General features: G+C 61.9%; 1 protein-coding gene across 6 annotated transcripts in view; it reads right to left on the bottom strand.

Annotated features, from left to right (window-relative positions):
- Positions 1-25,381, bottom strand: part of HDAC4 (histone deacetylase 4) — a 291,067-nt gene that overhangs the window by 11,820 nt on the left and 253,866 nt on the right. For all 6 annotated transcript variants that reach the window (XM_053902909.1, XM_053902908.1, XM_053902900.1 and 3 more), the window contains 7 exons: positions 24,367-24,474; positions 22,452-22,507; positions 20,613-20,700; positions 18,239-18,358; positions 17,365-17,462; positions 8,361-8,479; positions 6,727-6,860 (listed from right to left, as the gene is read on the bottom strand). In XM_053902909.1, the coding sequence (XP_053758884.1) occupies positions 6,727-6,860; positions 8,361-8,479; positions 17,365-17,462; positions 18,239-18,358; positions 20,613-20,700; positions 22,452-22,507; positions 24,367-24,474 (723 nt within the window). The remainder of the gene's footprint in view (positions 1-6,726; positions 6,861-8,360; positions 8,480-17,364; positions 17,463-18,238; positions 18,359-20,612; positions 20,701-22,451; positions 22,508-24,366; positions 24,475-25,381) is intronic.

Raw genomic sequence — 25,381 nt, 5'->3', positions numbered from 1 at the left:
GGGACAGAAGGGAAGCAAGGGGACAACGCAGCATGTCGCCGGCGGCACGTGGTTTGTTCCCGTGACGACTGGCGGAGAGCTGCAAGGCCGGCGCGAGGCTGTGCTGAGGGGCAGAGGGTGCCGGCCCGGAGCATCGCCCTGCAGGCTGGCCCCTGGTCAGCTGGGCCCCGAGCAGCCACCCAGCAGCACCCGGCACCTGGCTCTGTTCCGGGGCCGGAGATGCGAGGCTGCCTGCCTCCAGCCTTGGCGTGGCGAAAAAGGGCCGGGAAACGGGAGGAACTTTAGGACTCAGAGTGTTACCCCCTGACCAGTTGCGATTTTGTTCTTTCATTTACTATTTGCGGGGCGGCCCGCTAAGTGCGAACCGCTGTTCTACAAACCCGGGCTACGTCGGTGAACAAAGCACACAGCACCCATCCCCCAGCCTTAGGGTGCCATCCTAGTGATGGGGAGAGACCGCCAGGTGAGCCAGAGCCTTAATGGAGGAGTAGATCCAACAGAGAGCAGGGTCGCGGGACACAGGGTGTGGTGGGGGGACTGCCGTGTCCATGCAGTGGCCAGGGTGGTCCTGGGCAGGTGCCCTCTGAGCAAAGACCAGGAAGAAGCCGGGAGGGTGGAGCCATGGCGCCCTGGGGACGTGACAGGCGTGGCCGGGCAGGGGGAGGGGGCAGAGTGGTGGAGGGGAGGGCAGGGCAGGCTGGTGCGGGGGTGGGTTGTCCTGTCCACCCTCGGGGCAGCAGTGACCTTTCTGGAGACGGGGCCAGGTGGGGGTGCAGGCATCGGGAGGCTGAGGTGGGGAGCAGAGAAATGGGTGGTGGAACCCCCCCCCCAACAGAAAGGCCGTCCAACACGAGCGGAGGGAGGGCGGCCCTGCCCCCCACGTGCCAGACTCACTGAGTCCCCGGGCCTTTGTGTCGCTCAGCCGGGGAGATGTGTCACTGAGCTCCAAAGCCTCGTGCTCGCACTGTGGGCCTCCTCTGGGAGACGGCTCTTTTGGGGGGGAGCAGATGGGCCGGCTGTAGACAGGAGACCCCCAAAGCCGCCCTGATGCCTGGGTCCGGAACACTTCAGAAGCACACCTTAAGCTTAGTCTTTAAAATGCTGGCCTCAGCACAAGTGAGCAGGAAAACACTCCGTGTCCCACTCTGAGGATGACAAGCGTCTGGCCCTTGCAGACCGTTCTTGGTCTGATGACAGCTGTTCAGGGCTTCAGCTCCTGAGTCTCGTTAGGAGGGGAAAGCCTTTTTCTGCTCCACAGTCTGGAAGTGCCGCTCAAGAACCAACAGGTTCCGACGTCCTGAGAAAATGGTGCTCAAGACGTCCTGGCAGAACTTGGGTCGTTGCTCGTGCTTTTCCTCACGTGGGAAGATCTGCGTCGGCCGGGAGAACTTCCACGACAGAGGCGCCGGGGCCTGTCCACGGGTGCGCCCGTCCCGTCCACACTGGGAGCCTTTCTCCGGCCCGCACCGGGCCGCCAGAGCCCCTGCTCAGCCACCCGGCCAGGGCCCCGGCCGCGTGGGTCAGCTTGGCAGCCTTCTGGCCCTCGCGGTCTCCTTCCTGCTTCTGAGTCCAGACTGCCAGCACCCAGCAGGCACGCCAGGCCTCCTTCCTGCCAGAGGATGTCACAGGGGGCCCACCTGTAGCTCTGACCCCCACACCAGGCCCTGGCTGTTCTGCCGGCCCCTCCCGGGCCCAGCTCCCCATAGCAGTGCGCCCGCCTCTCTGTCCCCCGAGTGCGGTGGGTCCCTTCTCTTGAGGGAGACTCCAGCCTCCTTGGCCTCAGCAGGGCTGCTCCCCAAGAACAGATTTCAGTCTTCATCCTTCCAAGGACACAGGCACCCTGACCATGCTCCAGGGGGCTCCCTGCTGACCGCCTCCAGAGGGGCCTTCAGGGGCCCTGGGTCGCTCCCTGGTCACTCTTTGAGGCTAAAGGGAGTCACGTGCCAGTGGCATCCTCAGCCAGATCCCTGCTGTCCCCGAGCACGTCCACAGCTGCTCACGGCTGGGGCCCAGGGGGAACGCTCCCCACGGCTGTCCCCAACTGTGGCTGTTTTGGGGGTCACCTGAGAAGTCAGTGGTGGTTCCTCGGCCGTGCTGAGCGTGGGGAGGGCTGCTGTCTGCCCGCTCGGGCTGGGCAGCCGTGGTGCGTGGAACCATGGCAGGGGCGCGGCCACAACTCCCTAACCGTCTCTGTCAGTGGCCTTTTCCATAGCTCTTCTGGGGAAAACACAAAGGCTTGTAGAACACGAGGGGCTGGTTTCCAGCAAAGTTTTTGAAATGCAAACACAAGCCACAGGAGGACTAAGAACTACAAATCACGATTCCTTTTGAGAAAATTGGTCAAGGGCTCAGACACACAGCCAGCACCGCCTCCGCTAACCCACAGCCCGGGTGAGGTGGGCTCCCCACGTCTCGTCTACACAGCGGGCGGCAGGGCCCGGCAGTGGGGCTCGGGGAGCTTAGTGGGCTCTGGATGGTGCCTGCGGGGGCTGGGGGGACCACATGTCAGGCTCGGGCAGAGGCCCCATCGTCCTGGGGAAGCAGTGGCTACGGGCTCAGGGCGTCCCCGTGCCTGCAACGTCGCAGAGCCTTCTCTAACAGCTGCTGGTGGCCCCCTCCCCAGGCACGTGCGGGGCAGCCCCCTGGAGGTCCCTCCAGCCGTGCGGAGGACCCGGTCCCGTGTCCTGGGACTGACCCCGGAGAGCTCCCCCATCTCCCCTCTCCCCGCACCCTCGCCCCACCTTCTGTCTGGCTCTGTCCTCGTAGCTGCGGCTCCTCCTGGAAGAGGGGGAGTCGTTGAAAATAGCACCCCCCGGAGGTGAGCCCCGTGAACAGTGTTTCTTGCTGGCAGGGCCACAGTGGGAGCGTGGCGGTCAGTAACGGAACCTGCTGGACAGGCAGTTCACGGGCCCTGCTCAGCCGCCACCCCGGGAGCGGAACCAGGCAGCCTGCGACCGCGTGGACCCTCATCCTCGTTCTACAAAGGGGGCCAGGGAGGGTCAGCCTGTCACCACACGCCCTTCATCCCACTGTCACGATGATGGGGCGAGGAGGGCACTCTGTGCCAGGGCAGGTACAGCTCTCCCCGCTTCTAGAGCACGGCGCGGGCCCGCCCTTCCAAACGTTGGTCAGCGGGCGACTCGTCACCCTGGCCCCGGTGCACACAATCTGAGATCCTGTGTCCCCCACAAGCGCCTGCTGGCCCCCCCAAATGGTCACTGCGGGCCTGAGGGGGACTGACAGGGAGCGTGAACACGTGTGTGAGGGCGTGTGCAGGTGAGGGCGCACGTGAGAGAATGAAGACTGGCTGTCAGGCTGTCACTGTCTCCCCGTCCCTGTCCCTGTGTGTCTCTGTCCCCATCTCTGTGCCTCTGTCTCTCCTGGTCTCCCTATCTGTCTGTTCCCATCTCTGTGTCTCTCCGTGTCCCCATCTCTCACTCGCAATTGTTGTGACCACTGGGAGCGGTCGCACCGGCTCCTTTCCTAAGCGTGAGGGTGCAACGAGGGGCCAGATCCCCCCACACCTTCCTCAACGCCGGTCTCACCTGATCCCCCAGCATTCTCCACCGATCTTGGACGTGGGCTGAGCGGCAGTACATAACTTTGAAATACCCCATGATTAAGCAGAAATTGCCCAAAAAACCCTACCCTTGTGGGGGCCCGTGCCCCGGGCCCCTCACTGCTGCAAGTCAGACCGGAGGCCTCGGTGCCCACCTGCTGGGCTCCCCGCATGTCTGCCTACACCGCTTGCTCTATGATACTTATGCGGCACATTCAAATGATTTTCCATTGTCAACTGTCACCGGTGGTTGCGAAAACCTAAAGCTGGAGCCATCACGTAAAACGGCTCTCAGGAGCAAGGCCGGACTTCAGATGGCCGTCGCCCGGTGGCCCAGGGGACGGTCCGACCGCCTGTCTGCAGGCCGCGGCGGCTGCGTGCCAAACTGTCCCACGCGCGGAGCATCAGCCCGGAAAGCCCGCAGGGAGGAGGAGCGGGGCTCAGTGCAACTTCCTTGCAGGAGAAAGACTTTCAAGAGACCTCGATACAACTAGTGCTTAAGGAAAACGTCTTCTTCGTAGAAGGGAAACGCCCAGGGAGCGGGACCAGGCCTGGCTTTATCGTTGTGTAAAGCGACTAGCTGTAACAATCGACAAGCTTCAGGATGGTCTGAGTGTGTTACTCAGCTGTTCTTAAACTCTAGCACACAGTCTGGGGGCGCGGCTGCTTTCTGTGAAGAAAGGGTGGTGACGTGTGGACACGTTAAAAAGCAGGCCCGTCTTTTACTCCAGAACAGCCCAGCGCGTTGCTAACAACCTGACCGGAAAGGAGGTCTGCCACCAAGCTCCGTGGTCTACACAGCACGCGTGACAAAAGGCTGTCAGGAGAACACAGAGCCCCCTGAAGCCCACTGCCCACGCCCCACCGCTGGCCACGGCCCGGGCGCCACGGGGCACGTGGAAGCAAGTCCTTCCGGGAGCTGGGTGCCGGTGACTCTGGCTCCTGGTCCTACTCACCCTGGTGCCCCTGGTGGCGAGGGTCTAGACCCTGCTCCTCCAGATCCTGAGCCCGGCCATCCAGGGCTGCTGGGCAGGAAGCACGGGAGGGTCTCCACCACTGCGGTCCTAGGACAGCCCCCTGGGCCAGCGCCCTCCTCTGGGTGTGTGGGCCCAGGACCGAGACGCTGTGGTTCTCCTCCCTGCTGCCACACCCCCCAGGGTCACCTGCCTTCCTCTCCTTGTTGGCCACCTCACCCAGAGGACACACACAGGGCTGCCCGAGGATCGAACCCCCGACAGGCCGTGCTCACACGTGACCCTGAGCTCGCGTGGCTACAACTAGGCCTTGGGGTTCAGACCTCACGTTTGCCTCCAAATGTCATCCTGTCAGCCCCGTCCACCCCGAGCCTGGAGGGGCACAGGTCACACGTCTCACCCTGCCGTGTCCACAGCGTGCTGCTGACGGCTCACCCAAGTCAAATGGAACAATACTGACCGCGAGTGGCCGGAGGACAGAGCCCTGCATTCTGTCACTGGAGACCTGTCTGCGCTCTGTCGTCCCACCGCGTCCCGTGGGATGCAGTCAAATTTCACAAGCGCCCTCAAGTGCCTGCTTGAGCCCCACTTTGCACCTTCCACTGGAGCCCTCCTCAAACGCCGTGCGGGCCCTGTTGCCCGCTGCGTGATCCCGACGGGGGTCTAGGAGGGCAGACGTGCGGCGGGCCAGAGCCCGCTCTGGGAGACGTGCCTCCTGGCGGAGCCCTAACTGGCTCAAGCTCCCAGGCTGAGACGCGGCGTCTACAGCACAAGAAAGGGGCCTCGACAGGGGCCTTCCTGGGCCAGGCAGAGGCAGCCCCACACGGGGGAACCGGCCGGTACTCCGCACAGCACCACCCTCTCCCTGGGCTTCTGGGCCTCCCGACAGAGGGCTCAGTGGAACGGGAGGGGGGCCCTTCCCACCAGGGCCTGCTTGACTGGAGCCCAGAGCAGAGCCCGACAGCCACAGGGGCCGTCTCCGCCTGGGCCTCCCGCCCCAATCCTCCGGGCCACCCTGCCTTCCAGATCTTCTTGGGAGCGCCCACGAGTGGCCCGGGGATCAGGCACCACTCCGGTCAGGCGGAGTCCTGAGCCGTGCGTCCTCCAGCCGCAGTTCGGGGCCTTGCCACTCAGGCTCCTCTGACTCCAGGTGAGCCGGGGGAGGGAGACCCACACGGGGACGGCGGCGTCCCCACGGACGCCCAGGGAATCCGCCCGGCTGGAGCGTGTCCTCGCGCACTGCAGACCCGTGGGCCGCCTCCGGACGTCCCCCACGTGGGCCCTGTGTCTGGTGAGCCTGGGCCCCCGGCCCCTCCCTGCTGTAGGTCGGGCCTGTGATCTAGGGAGCCCCGCCTGTGCTCCCCCAGACACCGGCCGGCTGGCCTCAGACCGCGCGGCGGTGCCACAGCGAGCGACGAGAACAAGCAGTGCTGTGAGGGACCGGAACCCGCCCCGCGCTCCTCCGAGGCGGTCAGGACACAGGCGTGTGACCCCACGTCCAAAGGCCCGCGGATGGCTTTGAAACGTCAGGAAGAGCGCATTTCGGGACTCACTTCAGACGCTGCAGGAGGCACTTGCCCGCCCGCCCTCCGTCCACCCACGGCTGGGCAGCTCTCCCCACCTGCGGCCCCAGCCGGGCCGGGGCAGCCCGGCCCAGCATCGCCCTGGGACACAGCGCTCCCGGGGACACTCTCCCCTGAGCCCTGAGAAGCTCCCTCTCCGGTCCAGACCCTCCGAGCTCAGCTGTGCAAGCCAGCATCCCCCTGACTTTGTCCCGTGGCCTGGGTGGGGACAGGGCCCCAAGTCTGGGTGTTGCCGGGACCCATGCCCCAGTCTGCAAACCTGCACGGTGACGCTGCCCCCAGAATTTACCTTCGAACCCCTCTGAGAAGGGACTGTCCACGGAGGAAGTGGGGAGATGAGAAAACCCACACACAGAGGCGGGTACCTTTACAACACAGGACCCCAAGCCACCTTTACAGAGAAAAGGGTTCTGGGTAGCCCTTCAGCTCCCACCCTTCCAGCCATGACCAGGGCACTGTGCAAGTGTGCAGCGGTCCTGCTACGGGGTGCGGGGGGGGGGGGGATGGGTGGGCGGACATGACCCCCGCCTGAGTATAGATGCACCAGAGCCCACAGGTCCGAGCCCCGAGCCTGTGCACAGAGCAGCCGCGGACGCCCTGCGCCTCCTACCTCGTTGCCCAGCAAAGCAGAAACACATGCTTCCGAGGCGTCGCAGATGGCCGTGAGGTCGTGGCCCCCCTCCAGGGCCAGAACAATCCGGCCGCCAGCCAGGCCCATCAGCTGCTTCGTCAGGTACCCGAAACCTGCAACAGGAAATGGGAGGCGTGAGCGGAGGGCGAGGGCGGGCCGCGGATCAAAGCACCCAGAGACGCATTACATCACGTTACAGAGACCCAGGGGGCTGGCGCTCCGAAACACATAATAGAAGCCAGGTCTGATTGTAATAAATTCATTGAGGAATTTCGGTTTGGGATTCTGTTTGATCTGTTCGAGAGTAGGAATTACGGTTTGGTGCTTTGATTTTATAATGCCGCAAATCATCTCGTTTGGGGGAAAGGAAGGAGCCCCCGGAGGAGCCCCTCGGTTGTCGGGCTGGGGCCACAGAAGAGGCACCAAGAATGTGCCCCTGAGGCTGTGTCCCGGGAGCCTCGGGGCCAGGGAGAGGCGCAGGGGTCTGGTCGGCCGGTGTGCTGGGCACACGCGTGTGCACGTACAGTCACGGGCACACGCGCCATGGTGCGGGCCCCTCCCGGACTCACACACCACGTCTGGCGTGTCTGGATTTCATCAGGAGCCACAGCATGCCCTCTGCACCCACCTCCCCTCCCGCCAGCAGAAAACGCACGACGGGTAGTGGTGATGACCGTCCTCACCGGCACGTTCTGATGTTTATTAGAGCTGGCGAAAGCCGTGCCGCCCTCAGCGGCCCCGTCACAGGCCGCCATCAGCGGCCCGGGCCCAACGCTGGGCCACGACCTCCCAGAGCCTCGGCTACATCTCTGACGGGAACGGTGATGGGGCCCCGAGGCTGCCCGGAGGGCCACAGGCGCCTCAGCCTTTACTGCACTTTCTACAAAGGGAAGGTCTGGGGCAAGCCTGAGTCGGGCAAGTCCGTGGGTCCGTGGGCACCGTTTTTCCAGCAGCACTTGCTCATTCGGTGTCTCTGCGTCACGTTTTGGTAATTTTTGCAGTATTTCTAACTTGTTCATCATCGTCACGTTTGTCATGGCGATCGGTGGTCACAACTCCCGCAAAGCCAGCAATAAAATAACTTCTAATTAAGGCACATACGTGGTTTTAGACGTGACGCTATCGCACGCCGAACAGCCTACACGGTAGTGTAAACTAACTTTTATCTCCAACGGGAAACCCAAACGTTCCCCGGCCTTGCTCTGTCGTGGAGGCCTGGGCCTGAACCCACGTGGTCTCCAAGGGGAGCCTGTAAGTGGAGAAGCTCAGAACACGGCCAGCAGCAGGCTGGCCACGCACGGAGGGGCGCTGGGCGTGATGCTACGCTTGGCCCTCTGCCCGGTCGGCGTGTGGGCCCCCGGGCCCCGAGCCGGCATCAGGGAGGGCTCTGAGGTCTGTGCTGGGGCACGGCCCCCGCGAGGGCCACCCTGTGCATCCACCGTTTGCCCTGTGTTCTTGGGGGCGGCAGGCACGGTAACATTTTTGGTAAGATGTAACACGGACAGCTTCCTCCTATCGTTGCTAAAGGGGAGGCTTGAAATGCAGAGCATGCCTAACCGTAAAAACAGCAGAATCCAGACTGTGTTCCTGGGCGATCTGCAGACCCGACTTACATCTGGCAGAGAGGTTGTAGCCGCCGAGCGGCGTGGGGTGGCCCTCCACGGCGTCGAAGCCTGAAGACACGAGCACCACGTCTGGGGCGAACTCGCTGGCGATGGGCATGACCACGGTTCTGCGAAGGGCAGGAGAAGGCGACACTGGGTTAGCTGAGGGGGCACGGCCGGGAGGAGACTGGCCCATCTCCTACCCGGGTCAGCAGAATAAGGGCTCCGCACGGGGGCTGGGATCGGAGGACTCGCACCCAGAAGGTGATCACGGCTCATTTCACAGCACCCTCAAAGCCTGAACCACTAAGCCCCGACGTGAATGCCCAGGGAAGCCACCACACAGGGGTTCTGGAGGAGGCTGGTTGATTATGTTGGGGGACCTATAACCCCCGCAGCACCAGCCACCCAGACTGCTAAAGATCTTCCCCATGCCTCATTTTCAGTTCCCTGTGGGTGCGGTCTCGCTCCTGTAGGTGGGGGTGCCTCTGTTCCCCCCATCTCCCTTCACGTGCCCTGGATTCAAGACAGGCACAGTCACCGACTGCCCCCGGCACCAGGGACCCACAGCTGTGGGGCTGAGAGGACAGGGAGCCCCCGAGCAGCCCTGGCCCGGAGGGGGGCCCCGCTCGCTCCTGCACGCCAGCCACAAGCGACTGGATGGCCGGCAGGCACACGTGCGGGGGTGCTCAGTGGGTTAATCGGACACCTGGGATCTTTACGGGGACACCAGATAAGCACATTTAAGAGAACGGACGGGCTAAAGGTGTAAACACCCACCGAGAGGTCCAGTGGTTTAGTTACATTAGGGAAATGAGGAAAACGGCCCCATGAACAGTGGAAAAAACACTTAACACAAAACAACCACTCGCATGTGGTCTAATGACACCCGCCCGGCTACAACGGAGAACGTGTCACAACAGGAAGCTATGTGACTTCTTCCGTCACTTAAGCTTGCTCTATTCGATTCTGAATCCATCACCAGACTTCCCGGGTCTCCCTCCTCCCTCTGGGCGAGGTGGACCCAGGGGCCGGGGGCCTGGAGCAGGCTGGGTGCGCCTCCACGGAACTCGTCACCTGGGTTCCCCCAGGGTCGTGCAGGCCGGACCACATTTGTGCTGCACCAAAGGCCACTTCCTGTCCTGCACCTTCCAAAGGCCCACAGGCCCCACTGCTCATCTCGGACTCTCAACTCAGTCAAACGGGTCTCCGGAGGCCCACCCGGGCCCTTCTCACGCCTGCTCAGCGGGAACACCACGGCCAGAGGGCAGCAGGGCTGGTGGGAGAGCCTCCAGTCTCTCATGCTTTGTGTTATAAAATAAAATTTGCCACGAAATGCGCCACTTAAGTCAGCAAAGTCAACTCCATAAGGCACCAGCTTGGGCCAGCAGAACCAAAAATGAACTGCTTCTCCGTTCGGGAACAACTCTCAGACGTGATCGCATTGAGACGTCCCTCTGACCTCAGGCAGCGGAAGTGACGAAAACCTCAGCGCACGAGGTTAAGACCCGCAGGACGCGCACGGGCCGGTGCCGGAAGACCCACAGAGCGAGCCCGTCCGAGAGGAGGGCGTCTGTGATGTGGGAGGAGCCCCCGGGCTTCCCTCTGATCACGTCAGGCACCGAGAGAGTCCGCCACCGACTTCACCCCAGGCCCTTGGCCGGCCCGGGAGCCCGCTTCTGGGACCTGCCACTGGGCAGGCCCAGAAGATCAGGGCTGGCTTTGGAGGCTCTCGCGGCTTCTACTTTTCTTTCCTCTGAGGCCGGGCCCCGTTCGTACAGCTGTGTCCGGACCGCCTCAGCCACGGGCTGGTGAGGGCAGCTTCCAGCAGGGTCGGAGCCGTGGGGACCGTCCGTCAGGGGTTGCAGGGCACCGCACGTGAGTCTGGACCAGCAGGTGTTCCCGCCCAGGGCCCGAGAGGAAACGGAGTCTTTGGGCCACGGGGCCTGTTGCCACCACCCGACACGGCCCCGGTCGTGCGAAAACAGCCCCAGCCACACGGGAACACATGCGCGTGGCCTGTTCCACTCAAACTTAAAAAGACACGAGGTGGGATTTGGCCCACGTCCACTTCAGACTCTGCCGCGATGACGTTGCTAGCATCCTTCACACCAGACACCGGCCCTGGATTTGAGCACCTTTCTCTGTGCCCGCTGGGACGCTGCAGCACAAGCCCTCAGATTCCGTGAACGCAACGTGCAAACCGCAGTCTTTACACAAACTGTCCGCTTCAGCACACGCGCCACGGCTGGGGTTCGGCGCCCTGCCACGGAGGCCGGAGGCGAGGAGGTCCCGGTGCTCGTCCCGTGTCCACGTCACGACCAGGGACGCACTCCGCCTTCCCACCCACACAGGACGGTCCCCTCTGAGGACCCGGGTCGCCCGCGGTGGCTCTCGGCGGCCCCAGGCCGATCGACACCTGCCTGCCAGCGGCTTTCGCTGAACTTTGTCTTCAGGCAGAACGGTCTCAGCCACGTGCCTGGCTCCTCTTGGCGATGAGAACCACGGACGTTTTCTGTAGATGCCGGCTCGTTCACAAAGGGCTCCAGCAGCCGTTTTGAAGCCAGCGCGTGCTGTGGGCCTCGCTCTCTGCTCTGAAGGACTGCTGAGCTATTTTGTTCCTAATCCCCCCGCCACAAAGTTAACAAGAACAGCACGGGAGGAAGTTAATACCAAGACAGCGCCCGGCGCCCACGCTGGCTGTGTGGCATCACTGAAAAGCCAGTGAAAAACGAGACGCGAAACAGGCTGACCCCACGTGTCTGTGTGGGTGCGGGGGGCACAGGCCCATCGGCCACGCGCAAGCGTGGGCAGCTGATGTACGAGCACGCACTCTCGCTTTACTTCCGGCTTTGGAGCCCCGCAGGTTGTGATCTCAATCACCTGCCAAAGCCACGAAAACCAGGCGTGGTGAGTGCCAGGCGGGCGCACGGTGGGTCTTCAGGCCGGTTTTCGGTAGGTAGGCCCTGGGAGAGGTCACTTCCGCTCCACGGGACTCTGCTTCTCGGCCTCTAGGAAAGGAGCCGGATATGCCCTCCTGACGGTCCCATCGGCCTTCTAGAACCCCCACGTCATCATCCCATCCAGGACCCCCGTGCAAAACATCTATGTTTCACGGTGTTGCAAAGAAAATGGGAATCTGGCCTCAGGTTTCATTTCTAGAATGAAATTTTAACAAGCAACTTGGTCTCTGAAAACAAGATGTCAATATTTACTGCAGGCCTTCTGTCAAATCATCACTTTAAGGTGAGCGCTCCTGTGGGGCCACCGTGGACGTTCCTCAGGGCAACGTGAAGGCAGAGGGGTGAGGGGGGAGCTTCCCAGAGCCGCACGCTCCCCACCGTCTGCTTAGACGCGGGAGGAGGCGCGTCTCCCAGAGAAGAGATGGGCACGTGCCCGTGACTGGTGCGCCCCTTACTGCGGGACAGCAGAGGGCACCCGGTTCTCAGGAGCCACACCGCCGGGTCCCATGGCCCCAGAGCCCCCTCGGCATGGCCTGGCCCTGGGGGCTGGAGCTCAGATGGTCAGAGCAGTGCTGAGTGACAGAGCCTGGCGCCTCGCTGCACGCTCGCCCCGAGCGCAGCCCCACGGGAGGCCCTGGCACGCCGCCCGCTCCCTTCCCGAGGCCTCGGCAGGGCCGAGGCCGGCGCCCCCCCTCAAGCCTGAGGCTCACCGGCCACTCTGCGCCCGCCAGCTGGAGCACACGTCTGTCCGTGTCCGCACCGCGGATCTCCGCAGAGGACGGCTGCGTGCCCAGGATAGGCGCAAGCTGGCGTGGTGGGGTAGCGTGAACTTGATCTGCTACCGTGGGGGACGCTCGCTCCCAGTCCCGGCTGCCTTGTGGGAGCGACAGCCAGGCGGATTTACGGGCACTTACACCTAACAGAAACGTTCTCGTAAGCCACCCCGTGACGTCTGGTTACGCAAGGCGTATAAACTCGCCACCTGCAAACCCCACAGGGGAGTCCACGTGCAGTAACCGATTCTGCCCTTGGTTCCTGCTTCTGGCAGGAAATGGCCTTTCTGGTTTGTCCCTCAACCAGGGCCCCACGCAAAACCCACCAAACTCGCGGTAGTCACGAGCCTCGGGCCAGTGGCGCTGCCTCCAGGGCCCGTGCCCACCTGTGCCCGAGAGCACCTGGGGAGCTGGGAGGTGGCCTCCATGTGTCCCAGGAGCCTGGTCCACACCACCGACCCACACACCTCCCCCGTCACGTGGCACCCGAGGGCTCTCGCGACAACACCTTCTGCTCTGTCCTCGTCTCGTATTTTGGGTTCGGTCCTGAAGTTAAAGGTCTGCAGCCAGAGTTGACGTGAGCGGGAGCCGCCTGACGGACACACAACAGCTGTTGCTGAATCGCCCGAACCGGTTTCACGGGAGCTCGGTGCCCTGGGTGTCTGATGACACGATTTTAACAGCCATGGCATTTTGGTAACTGAAAATTCCTACTGTTGGATGCTGTGCACATCCTTGCCGTGAGGGCTGGCGTGTCTGCTCTGACATCTGGATTTGCCACCACCTGCACGCTGGGCCTGGCCTCTGGGGCTTCGGGGCGTCAGGCCTCCATGTTTTGAGAGCCACCGAGATCTGTCATTTTCACCAAGGTCACCCGGAACGCGGCTGGAGTGCCTGCCCATCCAGTATTCGAACGCTGCTGGGAGTCAGGGTCAGAGCAACGATAACAACGGGAACCACGGGCTCTGGCCTGGCTGTCCCTGACGGTCACGTCCACAGCCGCGTCCTGCTCCTTCCACTCCACAGGCACCGTGGCCAGCAGGAGTGAGTGGGTGGCTAGGGCAAAGCCGGACACTGAGGCCGGGCCCTCACCCGCCCCCGTCTCCTCTACACCTCCAGCTCTGCAACCCCGCCGACTTCCAGGCTCCCTGCGCTCTGTGAACCCAGACTCTGCCCTCAGGAGGTGGGGATGTTCCTCCACTCCCCCTGCTGCCTCCTCAGAGGGCGGGGAGGTCACCTTGCTCTGAGCCCCGCCCCTCCCTGCTGCTCCTGTCTGGCTGTCATTTGCAAAGTGGGGCACCCAGCTCTGCTGGCTTCTCTACACCCTTCACCATCCAGGGCCTTGCCAACACAGTGCCCGTCCCTCGCTGCCCACGGCCCCACTGCCACCGTCGTCTCCAGTTGTGCTCGGGCTCCCCAAGGCTGTCGGGCCCTGACGTGCTCCCAGCTCTGTCCTGACACGCTCCCCGAGGCTGCCCTGCTCCGACGTGCTCCCCATGGCTGGTCCACCCCGACAGACGGGCTCCCAGCTCTATGTCCCGTCCCGATGTGCTCCCAGCTCTGTCCTGCTCCTCTCCTGGGGCCTGTCCCCGGGCCTGCGCTCTTGGCCACCTGCACCCATCTCAGCACTCCCCTGCAACTCCCCAGCACGGCGCACCCCTGGGCACGAGCAGCAGAGGCGGTGGGGCTGCTGAGGACGCCACACGGACCCACAGCCGGCCTGAGGAGCAGGTCTCTGCCGGGCTGCGCATGACAGTTCCGTCCCCTCCGGCACCGCGGCCCAGGCCTCTCCCAGCTGCCCCCCTCTTCCTGCCGCAAAGCCAACCTCGGTCTCTGGCTCAGTACCCTTGTGCTCTCTCCCAGGTTCCCGCCTCGCTCTGGGCAGGACCCTGGCTTCACCCCGGCACCCGACTCCGAGCCACAAGTATGAGCTGACCGCTCTGCGGCCGAGTCCTCATCGGGGCTCCCGCAGCACAGCCGTGGAACACTCAGACCCGCCGTGTTGGTCACCTGGTCAGAGCCCCTGACACGCTTGACCGATGGGGCCATGGTCCCGGCCCCCAGAGGCGGCCCCCGACACAGGCAGGTCTGTGTTGGGAGGTGTGCTCCCGCGGGGATGCCCCCGCGAGCAGGTGCCCGAGTACGGCTGTCACTGCACCCGCCTGCGAGCCCCACAGCCTAGGGGCCCTGCTGTCCCGGTTCTGCCCCGCCCTCGAGGGCGGGCACCAGGGCTGGCTCAACGTGACCTGCCACGTTCCGCTTCTAAGTCACCACGGAACGTCCTCCGGGAAAGTTTCCACACGGGAAGGGGTGTGGACGCCCTCCCAGGGCCATCCCTGCCTCTAGCAAACGAGGTCCGGGGGTTTGGATCCAACGTCTTCACAACAGCGAGGCCTGGACTCTTGGAGCCTCTGTGGACAGACCCGCGCGGTGGGCGCCTCCGAGCTGTGCTCGCCCCCATGGCTAACACGGGAAGCGCCAAGCACATTTCACAACAATAAGTAAAAATTAAAAACGATTTTGTAAAGAATTTTTCGTTGGGAAGAAAAAGGAACAAACTCCCACAAAACAGCTTATGAAGTAACATAAGCTCCGAGAGCCTCCGTCCTTGGGTCACGCTTGAAAGGTTGGCGAAAAGGACGTGAATCTACCCAGTGGCTCAGCTTAAAGGCAAATCGCGACTCGTTAAAAGATTAAAGTTGCCACTTCAAAATATCCAGTTTCACTGACATCTCTGATACACTTTATAAAAGCACATTTAAAGCGAAGCTGTGATCTAAAAGCACACGTAATCCCAGTTTTGCTTCCCGAGCGCTGACACCGGATGGCAGGTAGGGGAGGGGTAGGAGAGCGCATCCTCTCTGTCCGCCAGGGCCCTGGCCCCTGCTTCTGCACTTCAAAGCCCGTCTGGCACGGGCTGGTTTGAATTAGGGTTGCCTTTTGTCCTCGAGTCTGAGCCCCAGGAGAAAGTGCCGCCACTTCTGGATTTCATTAGGGGCAATTTTCTTATCTCTTCTTCATCCCAGGCTTGATCTCCTGAAACGCAACGTGGCAGGCCGTGGGTCTGAGTAACAAGGTGCTGCCTCTAAGGCCCGCATTGTCCCCAGGGGCCCCCAGAAAGGGGGAGACGCACAGAAGAAAGGGGAAGACGGATCCTGACCCTTCTTCCCCCAGCCGATCGATGCCCAGGGAACCATAAATTGTAAACTTCAAAGTGCTACTTTACATTGAAATCAATAAAAAAAAAAAAAAACAAAACCAAAAAAACCCTGAAACAATTTTCCTTTTCAAAGAGGCTATTTAAGCTTTAAAAAGTTCATTTGATAAGGTATCATCATGTACGCGCTTGGCAGAAGATTAAAACACAACGTCAACAGCAACTCGGAGAGAAAGGTTCATCTTAAAGGCTGGCCCCAGGCAGGCGGCTGGGGGAGGGGGGTGGCCCGCGGCCGGAGGGCCACCTCCCGGTGCTGGGCGTCCCCGTCTCAGGACCAGAGCACCCAGAGCACCCAGTGAGGCTGAAGCCCGGCCGAAAGCAGGGGTGACATGAAGCACAGAGCTGCCCCCACTGCTGCGGCCAGCCCAGCCGAGCACAGCGCCGCCCTCTGCCCGCGGCGTGCCCTGGGGTCCCTAGCAAACCAACGGTCCTCACGGCAGGTGCCCAGACACTTTACTTTCCAAGTGGCCTTCCGAGAGGGCTGGTTCTCGGGCCGAGGGGTGACAAGGTGGCACAGGCGTTCCACGGACGGCAGCGAGGCCCCCACTGCGGGCGCTGCACGGGCTCGATTTCGTGACGTGGATTCTTAACCAGGCACACGGGCAAACTGCCAGATCCCGTACCCACTGGGGGAGTCCCTCTCCCTTAAATTAGGCACGCGATTGTCAAAATTACATTATATCTGATGAGGGGTAGGAAGACACATCAAAATTAAGTCAATGAGATTAAAGGAAAAAGTGACCCGGGGAAATCAGGGCAGAGAAACCAGCTGGGGAGGTGACGGACGCGATCGTAAAAATCAACTTCGTTGCTGGAGAAGCTAACCTGCTGCCTCGACTTAACCAAATTTGAGCCGTTACTTCCGTGAACCACGAGCAGCTGGGAAGGAGCTTCTATCCACACAGCGATGCATCGTGCCAGAGCCAAAAACCGTTCCGAGTCTGGGGAGCGGAACTGTGTTCGGAGACGAGCGCGAGGGGTCCCGTGGCCCCCGTGGGGTCCCCCGGAGCACACGGCGGATGCTACGGCAGAACGTGTAGAGACGTGTCCTCCTACGGAGCCACCCCCGCCAGAGACACACATGCACACGCTCTCGCACCTGCACACGTGCCTACACGCTCACAGCCCTGTGCACGTGGATACACGCACACGCATGTCCACAGAGACACAGGCATCACGCGTACACACGTGTGCTTTATATTTACGGCAGAAGGAGAGCAGGGAATTCGAGAAACAGGCAGGGAGGAAACTTCACGGGGCTCCAATTCCCAGCGCACCGACCGTGTTTTCTAACGACGACCGAGAGACCTAGCACGCTGAACAGCACCCTTCTCCTCACGGGGCCCTGGGGCCCCAGAGCCCCACATTCTGGGGAGAAGGGAGAGGCCGCCACTTAAAACAAGCGGCAGAAAGCCTGCATTGCCGAGGGTCTGTGTTTGGTCGCAGGAACTCCTTCAACCTGGCCCAGATCAAAGGAGAGATCACCATTTCATGACAAAGCAAACACTCTGTTTAAAGGAACCGTCGCACAGCTCTGTCCTAGCGGGGCAGACGGCGGCCACGCACCTCCCCAGAACCGCAGCAGGGAAGGCGGGACACAGATTCCTGCCTCTCATTGTCCCACAAGGACTTCACTGGAAGGAAAGCTGGGAGATCATGAAATCTTTCTGAACCAAGCATCCACCTTTCTGAGCCCCGCACTGAGGTCCTCACCCGGGCCTCAGTCACTTCCTTACCGTCAAAACCCAGAAGGGTTCCCGTGTCTCGCTTAAAGCCCAAGACGGACCCGCTGCCGAACAGAGGTGACAAGACAGTCTCAGACTCCAGCTGAGGCTCTGAGAACCAACTAAGAGAAAAGGCTGCTACAGAAATACCCCCCTGTGTGGGGCCCCTAGGGATGCCGGGGGAGGGGCCTGCCCGAGAGGGGCCTCGGGGTGCGTGTGTGTAGGAAGAGGAAGGTCCAAGAACATCAGTAAAACCGAGCAAGAGCTGGGGACACTGGTGTGGAACCCCCGATTGTCTGACAAGTGCCCTGTGGGACAAGAAGCCGGGACACTTACCTGAAGGCCGCCAAATACTCCGCGTCTCCCATGGGGGGATCGAGGCCACCAGTGAAAGCCATGTTGACGTTGAAGCCCACACCTGGGCCTGTGCCCACCTGAGTGGGAGAGAGAAGCTCGTGTCACAGGCCCTCAACTGGAGGGCACCCGGCCCCGGTGTCACAGGCCTGGGGCTCTTGGCTCAGTGGCCCGGCAGCAAAGCCTGAGTCCTGTGCTCCCCAGCATGTGCTCCCAGGGCCCCTGACACGAGGACCCAACAACAGGGAGAGGGCTCTCGGCCACCTGTGCCTGGAGGGGTGTGGGGCTGCCCTTCTCTCTTGGCCGTGGCCCAGCAGTGTCTGAAGGCCTGTGGCTCTGCGGCATAGACACCAACAGAGGCACCGAAATGCGAGTACAGGAGGCTATCCTTCCCTACCTCCTTCCAGGAAATAAGGCCCGGAGTCCGATTAAACTTCTCCCCTGGGTGTCGGGGCCTCTGTGTTCAGAGCGAGGGCAGGCTCTGCCGGGGGCTCGGGGGCCGTGAAGGAGCCTGTGAGCCGCCAATCCCCCCTCCCGTGTGGCCCCGGACAGCTGAGGGACAGCACGGCGCCCTGCCCAACGGACGGACGAGAGGAATGGGCAGGAGGAAGGGTGCCCGGGCTCTCTCACATCTGCCTACGTTGGAGCCAGACGTGATGGCCAGTCTGTCACTGGAACCGCAGGCCAGATAAAGCCCCCGTGGGCACGTGATGGAATTCAGCCCACGCCTGCCTGCTGTCGCTGGGATGAACGCGAGCAGGGAGGCCTGGCTTGTGCGTGCGCAGGGGCTGCGCACACTTGCCCTCTCACCTGCAGAGCGGCCCGGCACACGGGCGGGTGGGTGGCCCCTGCTCACCTCGTCTGGTGCCCCACTGCCCGGGAAGAAGTTGCCATCGTCATAGCGGTGAAGGGAGATATAGAGGACGTTGGGATCGTTGTAGAAGGCCTGCTGGGTTCCATTTCCGTGGTGCACGTCCTGGGAGAGCAGGGAGCAGAGGACCCAGCGCTAGCGGGACGCCTCTGGGCTCCCAGCGTGGCCGGGCGCCTGCGCAGGGCCCCGAGGGAGCAGGGCCCAGGGACAGAAAGTAGAGCCCCAGGCTGCGTCCTCGTCTGCCTCCCTCGCCCTCAGCACCGTGCCACAGTGCAGCTTCCGGCAAGGGGGAAGAGGGTGGGGCGTTTCAGCCCCACCCAGAGGCCACGGTTTCCCAGACAAAACCGTCCGGCCACTGCCACGTCTGTGAGAAGGGAGCGGACTGCAGCCGTTCCCCTTCGAGCACGTGTGAGGTGTCGGCTCTGTGCCGGACACTGGGGTGCAGCAGGAGGCCATCCCGTGGGGCCGGGAGGGACAGGTGCACACAGCACGGGGGTCCCGGGCCCCAGGCTCGAACAAACTGCTTTTTTTTTTAAATTTTTATTTATATTAAAAAAATTTGTTTAAGTTTCTTTCTTTCTTTGGAGAAAGAGACAGACAGCATGAAGGGGGAGGGTCAGAGGGAGGGAGAGAGGGAGAATCCCAAGTAGGCTCTGTGCTGTCAGTACGCAGCCCGGTGTGGGGCTCAAACCCGCGAAACCACGAGGTCATGACTTCAGCCGAAACTAAGAGCTGGACGCTTAGCTGACGGAGCCGCCCGGGCCCAAACCGCTTCTGATCACGATGCCTGCGTGTCAAAAGCACAAAAGTGGGGCAGGGCAGCCAGGCTTCCTCCCAGGCCCGAGGCCATGCACGGCCCGGGTCAGCACTGGAGAGGCCACCAGGATGGGCAGCCGGCTTCACACGTGTGAGAAGCTGTGGGCAAGTCAGTGATTTTACAGCCTGGGAACTGCTTGGTATCTTTGTTATTTATAACAGTTGTCTGTGAGGAGGGCTTGGGTGGCTCGGTCGGTTAAGCGTCCGACTTCGGCTCGGGTCATGATCTCGCGGTGTGTGGGTTCGAGCCCCGCATCGGGCTCTGTGCGGACAGCTCGGAGCCCGGAGCCCGCTTCGGATTCTGTCTCCCCCCCTCTCTCTGCCCCTCCCCTGCTCACACTCTGTCTCTGTCTCTCAAAAATAAACATTAAAAAAAGTATGTTAAAAAAAAACGTAAAAGCTATCTGTGCTCACCACAAGCGATGTGGCAGGACAGACACCTGATCCCATCAACCAGAAAGCCACCACAGCTGAGCAGACGTGCACCAAGGCTGCGGGGACAGGAACCTTCCCCACATGAGGCAGCCCTGCACGTGTGTGTGCCCTTTCCCGTGGGGGCGCACACCCGGGGTCAGCAGCCCTACAACCATTGACTTCCTCCCGCGTCCTGGCCACGCCTGCGTCGTGGACCGAGGGGATGTTAGCCACGTGGTCACGAACCGCTCCGCACGGAACACCTCGGCAGCACCCCTAACTAATCCTCTGGGAGGAGTGGAGGCCGGGCTCATGGGGACACGGGGACGAGGACCTGAGCACGCTAAGCACGGCCTCTGCCATCTACGCGCCCCTGGCCAGTGCCCGGCACCTGAGAGCTTGCCGGTTTCTGCTGGGCTGGGGTTTGGTGTTTCTTTTCCCAAACTGGGAAGGAGTCTGTGGCACAAAGGATCATCCCCCCTGGGTATCTATCTGCTTTTCTTCTCCCTTAACAATTTTATAAAATAAATCATAAATGCCAAACAGAATGAAGGAGGATTAAAAAGTAAACACCGTCCACGTCCATCCCCGGGACAAGCATTTGTGTAACTGCTTTTGGAGCTCAGCCATGACCTACAGCTCTTACACAGCAGTTCACCCCCCAGGCAGTGGGGCCGGGGGGAGGCGGCAGGCCCGGCAGGAAAACGGTGGCAGCGGCTACACGGGCGTAATCACCCAGTTTTCATCAGGAGGGTCTGACACGCACATGCCACGTCTGGCCATGGGAGAGCCTGGCCCAGGCCCTGCGGTGGACGCGTGAGGCCGAGGCCGGCACCGCCCCCCTGAACCCTCCTCTCCACGAGTTCTTCTGGCCGCCGCCCTCAGTCACGGGCACAGCTCTAGACATTTCAGGAACCGGCTACTGGCAGGACGGGCAGAGGGCACCTGTAAAACGGACTCAGAGCAAGTCTGAGCTTTTACTTCCTGCGTCTCTGAGGTAGCTTCCAGGAAGTTAAGGTCCCCAAATGCAAGGTCAACGGAGGGAGAAACGCACACAGGATGCTGTCTGCTCGGGGAAGCAGGGGGGCGCACGGCCCCCAGCCCCTCTCGGGGAAGGGGTCCCACTTACCCAGTCCACGATGAGGGTCTTGCTCACGTCCAGCCGTTGCTGGAGAAGCTTGGCTGCGATGGCTACAGAATTAAAGTAGCAGAACCCCCTGCAGATGAGAGGAGACACGGAGAGGAAACACGGGTTCTCATCCGCCTTTACGCAAGACGCGACGGAACCATCTAGAGCCCTGTGAGATTTGAAGAGGGTCTGGTGAACCCACGGCTCCATTAACTGACACCGCGGAGGCACAGACGGACCCCCATGGGTCTCCCGCACGCGGACCGAGGTGCCCCGGGGTGAGGCACCCCTCTCTCGATGTACCGACACCCCGCCTCCTCCCCCCAGAACCTCGCAGAACGCGCACGGGCCGGCCTCTGCAGGGGCCCGACAGCGCACAGGCACAGGCACAGAGGTCACAAAGGTTACTTGCTTACTGCACATCTGTCACGTTCTCAGACACGCGACGACGACACAAGAATCGATCCCGTGACTGACTAACCCTGAGAGTCTTCAGGAGGGTGAGAAAGCAAACCAATTCAAGTAAAACTGAAACTCTCCACATCTGCCCCCTCCACCTAAATTACCACAAAGGTGGGGAAACCCAGGGGGGTCCGTTTCTGGAATCCGGGCCAGCCACCTGTAAGCCCTCCCCTGGCCGGGCTGACCCGGGGCTGGGACCCGACCCATGGCTCTTGCGAACACCCGCGGGGCGCCCACCCAGCACGCTGCTGCCCGTTTCCTTCCAGCCCACGCGGCTCGTACACTTGAGGACACCCAACCACTTAGACCCCAATCAGAACAGGGCCTCCAGGGGAAGGAGGATCTTGCTCCCAAATGCCACGGAGCGTTCTGGGTCATGGCGTCCCCAGGCCACAGGGCTGCTCAGGTGAGGCCGCGCTCCCTGTGCTGCGGGAAGGAGATTCCCTCTCAGACGGCGGTCTGATGCCCTCGCTTCCAGATTTAGAGGACACGGGGCTCCCGCTCGCCTGTCTGCCAGACCCCAGGCTCCTTCACGAGTGTGGGTTTGGCCTGTGGATCCTCAGCCTGTTCTAGCTGCTCTTGAAGACAGGGTCTGCCTCCGTCTCCCCGCGCTTCCCGGCTTCCCAGCCGTGCTCCGTATGCACGGTCCCCGCTGTGCTGTCCGACCCACCCTACTCTTTGGGGCACAGCCCGGACGTCCCCTCTCTTACCTCCACTGACACCAGCGGCGTCAGGGCCCTTCCCTCCCACATCCCACGAGATGGCATCACGGCGAACCCACCCCCAGGCACCAAGGCACTCGGTACACGACTGGTGAGGCCCAGGGTCCGGTCCCTGTGACTCTGCCCCAGGTGGGTCCCCACCTGCCACCGACTCTCCCAGGTAAACCTGGGGCAATCTGCGTGCCGCGCCCGCTACCTCGGCCAGCGCCTCAGATGTGTGCATGGTCAGAGGCACCCCTAGCCCCAAACGGAGTCCAGACCTAGCTGGCCCCTGTGGTCACGACCTTGAAACGTCAGTCTCATTGGTATCAAACCACAAGCAGGTCAGCTAAAAGGCCACACGTGAGATGACCTGAGGGGTCTGGGTGGAATGTTCTAGAACAATGAAGCACCACATGAACTCATTCTGGTGCAGGTTAAGTCCCCAGCCAATTTTGTACAAGACTGAAGATGTCTAGAGATGTCTGCAGGTTCCTCTCCTTGCCCCCTCCGGTTCAGGCCACCACCTCGCCACAGCTGGTGGGTGAAGGTCACCTGTGCGGCTCTGGAGCTGTGCCAGCTGGGGCCCCATTTTCACTCAAGTGCAGTCCAGCCCTCCCATGAGAGGAACCAGAAACCTGCAGCCCCTGCCCGTAATGGCCGCGCGCCTACTTACATGGGCGTGCTCTCCTCCGCGTGGTGTCCTGGGGGGCGGACCACGGCAAAGCCGTTCTGCACACGGCACCAGACAGGTGGGGACAAGCAGGGAGGAAAGACGGGTTTCACGTTAGTGAGAAGATGAGCCCAGACCACACACGAGGACACAGAGTCACAGCACAGCTGGGCACACAGCCGTGGGACAGGATACGGGGCAGACGTCTGGTCCCTGCTCTTAAGGAGGTCTACTGGTTGTCATGGTTACTAGGATGAAAGGTGACTTCGCCCCTGACATTTGACCTTCAATAGCTCCCCGACGAGAAGGCCTGGAGTTGCTCAGCTCTGGGATCTGGGTGGGAGTGGGCAGGGCACCCTGGGTCCCCCTCTGTTCGTGACCGGTATCCCCAAGAAGCCACCTGATGGGAACCCTGGGTGCAGACAGAGCGCAAGGGGCTCCTGCCCCAGCTTGGGCTGAACGTGAAGGACGCAGATCCAGGGGGCACGGGCGCTGCAGAAAATAAGTGACCCATTTACTCAGCGGAAACAGCTCAGAGGCTACAGGGTGCCCCCCTCCCCCAGGACCCGTAAGTCACGTGTGCTTTACAGAACCATAATACACTGCTCAGCAGCCACGGAAAACGATATGCACGGGCACCTCTTGTATGGCCCGCGGGGAGCTGTGTGGTCAGGCTGGGAACAGCCCCCGGGGAGGGCTGAGCATTGGTGACGGGGCCTGCTGCAGGACCAGCTCAGGGAGGGACGCGCTCACACGGGAGCCCCCGCTTTGCGCCCTCTCAACACTGTCCTATGTGCGGGCCCCGCACCTGGTTCCGAGCACAGGCGGCACCCCCTCGGGGGTCTCCATGCCCCCATCCTGAGACTCCATCACCATGGTGCCAGGGCAAGGGAGGCAGGCGGCTGGTGCCACAGGAGCCGGCAATGCCAGGGACGCATAGGCCCTCCGCCCGTTTTCTCCAGCAGGCCCGAGGGGACAGCAGCTCTGCCCGAGGACGTGTGATGCCGGGATCAAACGTATTGACTTCGTGAAAGTTCCCCCATTGAGTGAACAAAAGGGAAGGACGGGGAAGTGGGTGCAGGGCGAGACCGTAGCGTCATCTGAGAAGCTCACGGCCAGCTCCTGCCTGCGCTCAGACGACCTTCCCGAGGAGATGGGCGCCCAGAGTAACGGTTTCGAAAATCAGTATGTTTTAAATACTATGCAACAGACTGTGTCGAGATTCTGGAAGGTGTGTCTGCCTAACTCATGAGCCAGGACTTCCAAATGAGCCGCACTGGGTCGGGTGCCCTGTCCAACCTGCAACAGACCAGTGGGTTCAACGCCAAGGAGAGGATCCCACTGCTACCGTTTCAGGTTCTGCACTGCAACTCATCTTCCAGAAACTTCCACGTATGCAACCGCAGTGGAGCATCAAGGAGGAATCTGCACCGCTGTCTGAGAAAGCTATGCGAACGCCGTCCCCTCTCGCACGCCCACGCCTTGTGGGGCCACAGACTCGTGCAGGAGCAGGTCTGAGACTGCCTGACCCACTAAGACAGGCGTCGCTGCTATTTTCAAGTTAATAAGCAGTTTTGAAAATCCCGCTTGAATCTCTCATATGGTCGGGGTGATGACACAGCTCGTACACAAAGGCTCTCAGGGTTCTTCAAAGTTGTTGGGAGTGTAAGGTGCTCCCGAGATCGAAGCTTCGAGAGCCGCTGTGCTATCACGCACTTTCACCAAGGCCGGAGGCGCTCCCGTCGATGAGTGGGGACCCACGGGACAGGGCCCACCCTTGCCCCTGGACAGGAGCCACCCTCCCCCAGTCACCGCCTCCTTGTCTAGAGGTACCCACTGGGGGCCGTCCTCCCACCCCCACCCTGGAAAGCCTCTGGCAGCCTTCCTCCAGGCCGGTTTCTGCAGGGTCCCCACTGACCTTCAGCTCCCCCGTGGCCACCTTGAAGACCAGTTCCACCACGCAGCCCACGGCCAGGCGGGCCGCGCCCGACGAGTGCACCTCGTTCCATATGGTGTCGCTGTCCACCTGTGGAGACAAGGGCCCTGCAGTGAGGCGTGTCTCGGCCTGTCACCCCCGCCCCCTGACTCTTGTGGGGGCCGTGCAGCTGGGGGCTTGTGGAGTCTGGGGGCTCTCCCTGCAAAATCCCAGTACGGGGCTGCTCGCTTCTCTTTTACTGATTATAGGACACACCCAGCTCACATGCGGCCTCACCTTTTTTTTTTTTTTAAGATACGCCAGAAAATACCAAACGGGAAAAGAACCATAAACGCAGCAGGAATGGGACGTGCGCACCTCTACCCCTACCCGAAGTGCCCCTGCTTTCCTCCAGTGCCCCGATGTACGCGAGGCTCAGACAGTGGCGTCTCGCGCACTGAGCTCTGTTCCTGTTTGCTTTCATGGCAGGTGAGCGATGCTAACAGCAAAACGAAACCTAAGAAGAACTGGTCCCTCCAGAGTCTGACTTTACTTTGTGCTGAAGAGAATGAGCCACTTCGCGTGTCTGACGGGAGCGTGGGGTGGGAAGGGAGGAGCCAGCCCGTGAGGGACCTCCTGGAGGGCCGCGCACCCCGCATGGGAAAACGTGGTCAGGTAATTCCCGTCTGCGTCCTGGCTTGTTTGTTTAAGGAGACACACGTCCAACGTGTCTGGCTGATGTGGGCATTGAAGACGACCAAGAAATTGGAGCGGCCAGTTCCGGAAGTCACCTTGTGGGGGCCTGGGTGGGATCGGAGCGCCAAGATGGAGCACACAGCCCCCCTCCCCTCCTGGGTGCCAGGCCAAGGTGAAGGTTCGGAGGAGCAGTGCAGTCACAAGCCCGTTACCTGCAGCGTGGTGCCTGCGAAGTCCATTTGAGAGCGACCCCTCCCCCCCAACAAATCAGCCCCTCCGAGCGCTGAACGCTCTGGGACTCCAGAGACCGAGGCCACCCACA

This window comes from Panthera pardus, unplaced genomic scaffold, assembly GCF_024362965.1.
Source record: "Panthera pardus isolate Hobbes unplaced genomic scaffold, ASM2436296v1 HiC_scaffold_10, whole genome shotgun sequence".
NCBI classification, from domain to species: Eukaryota; Metazoa; Chordata; class Mammalia; order Carnivora; family Felidae; genus Panthera; species Panthera pardus.
Note: the sequence above shows the minus strand (reverse complement) of the source record. Positions and strands in the feature narration are given on the sequence as shown.